General features: G+C 35.8%; 1 protein-coding gene across 1 annotated transcript; it reads left to right on the forward strand.

The window, feature by feature from the left end:
• Positions 1-5930: 5930 nt before the first annotated feature.
• Positions 5931-9230, forward strand: LOC128659745 (oocyte zinc finger protein XlCOF6-like). The gene is made up of 2 exons (XM_053713325.1): positions 5931-6041; positions 6747-9230. The coding sequence occupies exons 1-2, from the start codon at positions 6023-6025 to the stop codon at positions 8882-8884; spliced, it is 2157 nt and encodes a 718-aa protein (XP_053569300.1). The 5' UTR covers positions 5931-6022; the 3' UTR covers positions 8885-9230.
• Positions 9231-9633: the final 403 nt, after the last annotated feature.

Here is a 9633-nt window from a genome sequence, read left to right on the forward strand (position 1 = left end):
CCCTAAAGGAACAGTTTCCGTTTGGAAACCTTCTCCAGTCTGGAATAAATCCAAGCCTTTTAGAAAGTCAAAACCAGCTCCCAAATCTGCATGAAGGTGCGGCCCTCATTCCAGCGCAGCTGGTAGGGTGCAGGTTACGATTTTTCAAAGATGTTTGGATCAATTCGATTCAAAGTCTTTGGATTCAGAACATTGTTTCACAAGGGTACAGAATAGGTTTCAAGGTAAGACCGCCTGTGAGAAGATTTTTTCTCTCACGCATTCCAGTAAACCCAGTAAAGGCTCAGGCGTTTCTGAAATGTGTTTCAGACCTAGAGTCGGCTGGGGTAATTGTGCCAGTTCCAGTTCTGGAACGGGGTCTGGGGTTTTATTCAAATCTGTTCATTTTACCAAAGAAGGAGAATTCCTTCAGACTAGTTCTGGATCTAAAAATATTGAATCGTTATGTAAGGATAGCAACATTCAAAATGGTGACTATAAGGACTATTCTGCCTTTTGTTCAGCAAAGGCATTATATGTCTACAATAGACTTACAGGATGCATATCTTCATATTCCAATCCATCCAGAGCACTATCAGTTTCTGAGATTCTTTTTTCTAGACAAGCATTACCAGTTTGTTGCTCTTCCGTTTGGCCTAGCAACAGCTCCAAGGATCTTTTCAAAGGTTCTCAGTGCCCTTCTCTCTGTAATCAGAGAACAGGGGTTTGCGGTATTTCCTTATTTGGATGATATCTTGGTACTCACTCAGTCTTTACATTCTGCAGAATCTCATACGAATCAACTTGTGTTGTTTCTTCAAAGACATGGTTGGAGGATCAATTTACCAAAGAGTTCCTTGATTCCTCAGACAAGGGTAACCTTTTTGGGTTTCCAAATAGATTCAGTGTCCATGACTTTGTCTCTAACAGAAAAGAGACGTCTGAAATTGGTTTCAGCTTGTCGAAACCTTCAGTCTCAATCATTCCCTTCGGTAGCTTTGTGCATGGAAATTCTAGGTCTCATGACTGCTGCATCGGACGCGATCCCTTTTGCTCGTTTTCACATGAGACCTCTTCAGCTTTGTATGCTGAACCAATGGTGCAGGGATTATACAAAGATATCACAATTAATATCCTTAAAGCCCAATGTTCGATCTTCTCTGACTTGGTGGTTGGATCACCATAGTTTAATTCAAGGGGCCTCTTTTGTTCCTCCAATCTGGACTGTGATCTCAACAGATGCGAGTCTTTCAGGTTGGGGAGCTGTATGGGGATCTCTGACAGTGCAGGGGGTTAGGGAATCTCAGGAGGCGAGATTACCAATCAACATTTTGGAACTCTGTGCGATTTTCAGAGCTCTTCAGTTCTGGCCTCTTCTGAAGAGAGAATCGTTTATTTGTTTTCAGACAGACATTGTCACAACCGTGGGAGGGACTCACAGTCCTCAGGCTATGAAAGAAGTATTTCGGATACTTGTATGGGCGAAATCCAGCTCCTGTCTAATTTCTGTGGTTCACATCCCAGGTATAGACAATTGGGAAGCGGATTTTCTCAGTCGCCAGATGTTACATCCGGGCAAATGGTCTCTTCACCCAGAGGTATTTCTTCTGATTGTTCAAATCTGGGGACTTCCAGAAATAGATCTGATGGCTTCTCATCTAAACAAGAAACTTCCCAGGTATCTGTCCAGATTCAGGTGGAATCGGTGGACGCGTTGTCACTTCCTTGGAATTATCAACCTGCCTATATCTTTCCGCCTCTAGTTCTTCTTCCAAAAATGATTTCCAAAATCCTAATGGAGCGTTCGTTTGTACTGCTGGTGGCTCCAGCATGGCCACACAGGTTTTGGTATGCGGATCTCATTCGGATGGCCAGTTGCCAACCTTGGACACTTAAGGCCAGACCTTCTATCTCAAGGCCCATTTTTCCATCAGGATCTCAAATCATTAAATTTGAAGGTATGGAGATTGAACGCTTAATACTTAGTCATAGAGGTTTCTCTGATTCAGTGATTAATACTATGTTACAGGCTCGTAAATCTGTGTCCAGAAAGATTTATTACCGAGTTTGGAAGACTTACATTTCTTGGTGTTATTCTCATAAATTCTCTTGGCATTCTTTTAGAATTCCTAGAATTTTACAGTTTCTTCAGGACGGTTTGGATAAGGGTTTGTCTGCAAGTTCCTTGAAAGGACAAATCTCTGCTCTTTCTGTACTTTTTCACAGAAAGATTGCTAATCATCCTGATATTCATTGTTTTGTACAGGCTTTGGTTCGTATTAAGCCTGTCATTAAGTCAATTTCTCCTCCTTGGAGTCTTAATTTGGTTTTGAGGGCTTTACAGGCTCCTCCGTTTGAACCTATGCATCCTCTGGATATTAAATTACTTTCTTGGAAAGTTTTATTCCTTTTGGCCAACTCTTCTGCTAGAAGAGTTTCTGAGTTATCTGCTCTTTCTTGTGAATCTCATTTTCTGATTTTTCATCAGGATAAGGCGGTGTTGCGGACTTCATTTAATTTTTTACCTAAAGTTGTGAATTCTAACAACATTAGTAGAGAAATTGTTGTCCCTTCTTTGTGTCCTAATCCTAAGAATTCTCTGGAGAGATCTTTACATTCTTTGGATGTAGTAAGAGCTTTGAAATATTATGTTGAAGCTACTAAAGATTTCAGGAAGACTTCTAGTCTATTTGTTATCTTTTCTGGTTCTAGGAAAGGTCAGAAAGCTTCTGCCATTTCTTTGGCGTCTTGGTTAAAGTCTTTGATTCATCATGCTTATGTGGAGTCGGGTAAATCCCCGCCTCAAAGGATTACGGCTCATTCTACTAGGTCAGTTTCTAATTCCTGGGCTTTTAAGAATGAAACTTCTGTTGATCAGATTTGCAAAGCAGCAACTTGGTCTTCTTTGCATACTTTTACTAAATTCTACCATTTTGATGTTTATTCTTCTTCTGAAGCAGTTTTTGGTAGAAAAGTACTTCAGGCAGCTGTTTCAGTTTGATTCTTCTGCTTATAATTTCATTTTTTTTCATTATAAGATTAAAACTTTTTGATTTGGGTTGTGGATTATTTTTTCAGCCGAATTGGCTGTCTTTATTTTATCCCTCCCTCTCTAGTGACTCTTGCATGGAAGTTCCACATCTTGGGTATCTGCTATCCCATACGTCACTAGCTCATGGACTCTTGCTAATTATATGAAAGAAAACATAATTTATGTAAGAACTTACTTGATAAATTAATTTCTTTCATATTAGCAAGAGTCCATGAGGCCCACCCTTTTTTGTGGTGGTTATGATTTTTTGTATAAAGCACAATTATTCCAATTCCTTTTTTGATGCTTTCGCTCCTTTCTTATCACCCCACTTCTTGGCTATTCGTTAAACTGAATTGTGGGTGTGGTGATTACACAGACACTCAATCAAAAACCACTGTGAAACACAATACTGTACCCCTGTTGGTCACCATTTCACCCACCCTGACCACTCCATCCAAAACCTCAAAATCAAAATTCTCAGAGGCAACTTCAGAAACACCATGGAAAGAAAAACCTTTGAAATGAAAATAATAATGCACTTCAACTTGTTTAATTCTGGACTAAATGCGGCTCTGGGTTCTTAACCCATTATCAAAATTTTTTTGTAATGTACTTTCATTCAGTCAATTACACCATAGGGTAGGTCCCCAAGGGAATAAAGCAGATTTAATAATAGAAGGAAATTGTAGAGTTGTTTACATTTGAATAATAAAGGTTTAATTGTGACTTTGCTGTCCCTTTAATGTGTTTCTAATGATTTGTTTTACCGGTGTATAAAATAGTATAAAGTGTATGGGAAATGTTTCCTTTAGCTTTATTTTTATGTAAAATAACTGTTTGCTGTTTGTAATTTATTTTCATTATTAAATTGTACACAGCCTTTTAAATGACCTGAGGCTCCGGCCCCTTCTTAGCATATGCAGGAGTTCACATTATATAAACATATGAGTCTGTTATTGGCTGATAGCTGTCACATGGTACAGGAGTCTGTTATTGGCTGATAGCTGTCACATGGTACAGGAGTCTGTTATTGGCTGATAGCTGTCACATGGTACAGAGGTAGAACTACATTTATCAGAAAACAATCTACTGCTCTTTTTAAATTCATAGTAAGTTTTATTGCATTGTATTTTTATTATGCACCTGTTTAATTTTTTAATTCTATATTTTATGCTCCTTTTAAATGGACTGAATTTGCCAAAAGAACATCTGATTATATTATCACTCTATGTAAACACAAATTCTTCCTTTTCTTTTCTATATCTAAGATAGCAATTTAAATGAACATTTTAGTGCCTACCTCTCTCATACCCCATTGCAGTGTGATTTAAGACAACTCAGTATTGACCAAGAGAAGTTAAAGGACTGGGGTGGAGCACATGACAAAATGTCTGACAGTGAGAATTAGTAGGGAGTACAATACCAATATTGCAGTATCTAATATCCTTATATTTAAACAAATGATATTTAATATTTATTTCCGGATAAAATATTGTTCCATATAAACAATAGAAAAAAAAGATTATAATATATTTGTAAAGTTATGATATGGCCCCTCTCATAAATAGATTTTCTACCATTATGTTGTATAGATCTGGGAAGATTCATAGTTAAAGGCATAGTAAGCACCCAAAATGTTATTGTTTAATAAGATAAATAATCCCTTTATTTACCCTTCCCCAGTTTTGCACAACCAACACTGTTATAGAAATATACTTTTCACCTCTGTAATTACCCTGTATCTAATCTTCTGCAGGCTGCCTCCTTATCTGTTATAGAAATATACTTTTTACCTCTGTAATTACCCTGTATCTAAGCTTCTGCAGGCTGCCTCCTTATCTGTTATAGAAATATACTTTTTACCTCTGTAATTACCCTGTATCTAATCTTCTGCAGACTGCCCCTTATCTGTTATAGAAATATACTTTTTACCTCTGTAATTACCCTGTATCTAAGCTTCTGCAGGCTGCCTCCTTATCTGTTATATAAATATACCTTTTACCTCTGTAATTACCTTGTATCTAAGCTTCTGTAGGCTGCCTCCTTATCTGTTATAGAAATATACTTTTTACCTCTGTTATTACCCTGTATCTAAGCTTCTGCAGGCTGCCTCCTTATCTGTTATAGAAATATACTTTTTACCTCTGTAATTACCCTGTATCTAAGCTTCTGCAGGCTGCATCCTTATCTGTTATAGAAATATACTTTTTACCTCTGTAATTACCCTGTATCTAATCTTCTGCAGACTGCATCCTTATCTGTTATAGAAATATACTTTTTAGCTCTGTAATTAACCTGTATCTAATCTTCTGCAGGCTGCCTCCTTATCTGTTATAGAAATATACTTTTTACCTCTGTAATTACCTTGTATCTAATCTTCTGCAGACTGCCTCCGTATTTTAGATCTTTTGACAAACTGGCATTTCAGGCAATTAGTGCTGACTCTTAAATAACTCCACATGCATGAGCACAATGTTATTTATATGAAACACATGAACTAACACCCTCTAGATGTGAAAATATGTCAAATGCATTTAGATACGAGGAAGCCTTCTAGGGCTTAGAAATTGGCATAGGAGCCTACTAGGATTAGCTTTCAACTAAGATTACCAAGAGAACAAAGCAAATTTGATGATAAAAGTAAATTAGAAAGTTGTTTAAAATTACATGCCCTATCTGAATCATGAAGATTAATTTGGACTTTAATATTATTTTTAAGGGGCAATTATAACCCACGCAGTGTTAACTGTACTAAATGCTTGTGCTGAATCAATAGCACATATGTAATAACCTAAACAGCTGATCTGTATCACATGAATTGTTATGCGTGCCTTTAATTTTACCATACGTACAGTTAATCAGAACCATTATTTATTATTATCTGTCTAAACCATTTAATATACTTTTTACAGACACGGCCAGAGCACTGAGAGATATTAGGTATTGATGTAACTGGAGTGAATAAGGGAACCTTCTTCCTGAGCACAGACATTGGAGCCTGTTATCAGCATGAACTCATTTGTGTTAGGTGAGTAAAATAGATATTATGCTGACTTTAATTACTGGAAAATAGAATAGATCACTCATTAAACAAATATAAACTATTATATTTATATCTGCATCTTCTGTACTCAGAACACCTGCAACTCCACCTTCCCCTGCCCTGACCTCACTCATGGAACACCCATAACTACACTTAAATGACTACCTTGTTCCCAGTGAGTGTTCCCCATCCCAGAACCACCCCTGATTTGTGTGCTTAATTTTGCAGTAAATATTATTAAACTAATAAAGTTTTTGGCTGTTTATATAAATTAAACAACCACAGCTGAAAGCTTAAAAGTATTGTAAAATCACTGCTTCTTACACTCTCAAAACATCTCAAACTGATTATTAGTCTGTGATAATTTAGACATCATATTCTCACCCAACTTGTTAAGCGTGAGCCGTGCAGGACTGTATGTGCAGTTGCTTGTTCAATGTTAAAAGAGGATGGTGGATGCCACTTCTCTTGACCAGAATACAGATGTACTTGTTCCCTGGCTGAGAAAATTATGCAATATTCTTTGTGGTCATTCTTTAATTTGTGATTTACATGTAAATAAATTTAAAAATAAACACAAAACAGAAGACATTTTGTTGCCTATAAAAGAATAATATGATTTTTTATTAAGATCGATTATATTATAAAGAATAAATATTATTTGTCTTTATTTCATTTATTTTTATGTAGACAAACACGTGAAAAATCCATCTGCATTCTTCACTACAGGAAGCATCAGAATGATACCACAGGCTCCATCATTTTTAGACACTAATAACTATTCACAAACATTTGGGAAATCGCAGCAGATATTTAAAGAAGTTGATGAATTGTCAGGAACTGGGCAGCAATCATTATGTACAGAGAGTAATTTAGTCATCAAAAAAGAGGACAAGATTTATGCCTTATCTAGTGAAATGATTATCCCAGAGGATAAACCACAAACATTTACCAAGCTTTCAAAAAAATTTAAAGAAGAGAAAAGTCTGCAGTCTAACCAAATGATTCATACAAAGGAGAAACCTTTCAAATGTACAGAATGTGAGAAAAGCTTTAGATGGAAGTCTCGTCTCCTAGTACACCACAAAATTCACACAGGTGAGAAGCCAAACACATATCCTGAGTGTGGAAAAGGTTTAAAACAAATGACAAAACTTATAGCTCATAAAAGGACCCACACAGGGGAGAAACCATTTAGCTGTACAGAGTGTGAAAAAAGTTTTACAGAGAAGAGTAGTCTGAAAAAACATGAAAAGAATCACACAGGAGAAAAGTTTTTCACATGTACAGAGTGTGGAAATAGTTTTACACAAAAGATTGATCTGAAAAAGCATGAAAATATTCACATGGGGGAAAAGCCTTTCACATGTACAGAGTGTGGGAAAAGTTTTACACAAAAGAGTAGTCTGAAAACTCATGAAAGGATTCACACAGGGGAAAAGCCTTTCACATGTACAGAGTGTGGAAAATGTTTTACACAAAAGAGTGATCTGAAAATACATGAAAGGAGTCAAACAGGAGAAAAACCTTTCACATGTACAGAGTGTGGAAAATGTTTTACACAAAAGAATGATCTGAAAAAACATGAAAGGATTCACACAGGGGAAAAGCCTTTCACATGTACAGAGTGTGGGAAAAGTTTTACACGAATGGATCATCTGAAATCTCATGAAAATATTCACACAGGGGAAACGCCTTTCACATGTACAGAGTGTGGAAAATGTTTTACTGGAAAGAGTAATCTGAAAAAACATGAAAGGAGTCACACAGGAGAAAAACCTTTCACATGTACAGAGTGTGGAAAAAGTTTTACACAAAAGAGTAGTCTGAAAAAACATGAAAGGATTCACACAGGGGAAAAGCCTTTCACATGTACAGAGTGTGGAAAAAGGTTTACACAAAAGAGTGATCTGAAAAAGCATGAAAGGATTCACACAGGGGAAAAGCCTTTCACATGTACAGAGTGTGGAAATAGTTTTAGATATATAAGTTATCTGAAAATTCATGAAAGGATCCACACAGGAGAAAAGCCTTTCACATGTACAGAGTGTGGAAAAAGTTTTACACAAATAAATCATCTGAAAACTCATGAAATGATTCACACAGGAGAAAATCCTTTTACATGTACAGAATGTGGAAAATGTTTTACACAAATAAGTAGTCTGCAATATCATGAAAGGAATCACACAGGAGAAAAGCCTTTCACATGTACAGAGTGTGGAAAAAGTTTTACACAAATAAGTAGTCTGAAATATCATGAAAGGAATCACACAGGAGAAAAGCCTTTCACATGTACAGAGTGTGGAATTTTTTTTACAGAAAAGAGTAGTCTGAAAATTCATGAGAGGATTCACACAGGAGAAAAGCCTTTCACATGTACAGAGTGTGGAAATAGTTTTAGATATATAAATTATCTGAAAATTCATGAAAGGATTCACACAGGAGAAAAGCTTTTCACATGTACAGAATGTGGAAAAAGTTTTACACAAATAAATCATCTGAAAACTCATGAAATGATTCACACAGGAGAAAAGCCTTTCACATGTACAGAATGTGGAAAATGTTTTACACAAATAAGTAGTCTGCAATATCATGAAAGGAATCACACAGGAGAAAAGCCTTTCACATGTACAGAGTGTGGAAATAGTTTTACAAAAAAGAGTGATCTGAAAAAGCATGAAAGGATTCACACAGGAGAAAAGCCTTTCACATGTACAGAGTGTGGAATTTTATTTAAAGAAAAGAGTAGTCTGAAAACTCACGAAAGGATTCACACAGGAAAAAAACTTTCACATGTACAGAGTGTTGAAAAAGTTTTACATATATGAGTAATATGAAAACTCATGAAAGGAGTCACACAGGAGAAAAGCCTTTCACATGTACAGAGTGTGGAAAATGTTTTACAGATAAGTGTAATCTGAGAAAACATGAAAGTATTCACAAGGGAAGAAACCTTTCACATGTTTAGAAAGTGGAAAAAAGATTTTTTATTGAAGACGGGTATCACAAAACACCAAATATTTACACACAGATACATTTTATATACACAGTGTACAAACTTATTTACAATTATTCTAAAGAGGACAAACTCTCTAAATAGAAGCATCAAAAAGGATCATATTGTAAATAATACTTTCTAAATCCCATTTATAAAAGCCCCAAATTAGAAAAGCTCTCCTGCTGTCCTTTCTTCCTCTATATATGTGCACCTCAGTTTCTCTTATATATGTGATAGAATCCAAACACCACGCAGGAATATACAGATCCATCCTCATACTGACCAGTTTACACAACCATTCACCACCAAAGCACCCCCAGTGTTGTTTATTAATATTGTACAGGAAGAAATGTATTTTCCTTGTTTATTAATGTCAGTATATGGCAGGGTTATAATACAATATATTTAATAATTATCCTTTAAAATAAACCTCCAATAAAAATGCATATACAAAACAATAAAATTAATGTAAATTCCTACATTTTTTATATTAGTTAAAATGTATAGACACATTGAAGTCAGACCTGAATCAAACTATACACATTTAAACTATTATAATATGCTATGCAAAGATCACAA

The sequence above is a fragment of the Bombina bombina genome, chromosome 5 (assembly GCF_027579735.1).
Source record: "Bombina bombina isolate aBomBom1 chromosome 5, aBomBom1.pri, whole genome shotgun sequence".
NCBI classification, from domain to species: Eukaryota; Metazoa; Chordata; class Amphibia; order Anura; family Bombinatoridae; genus Bombina; species Bombina bombina.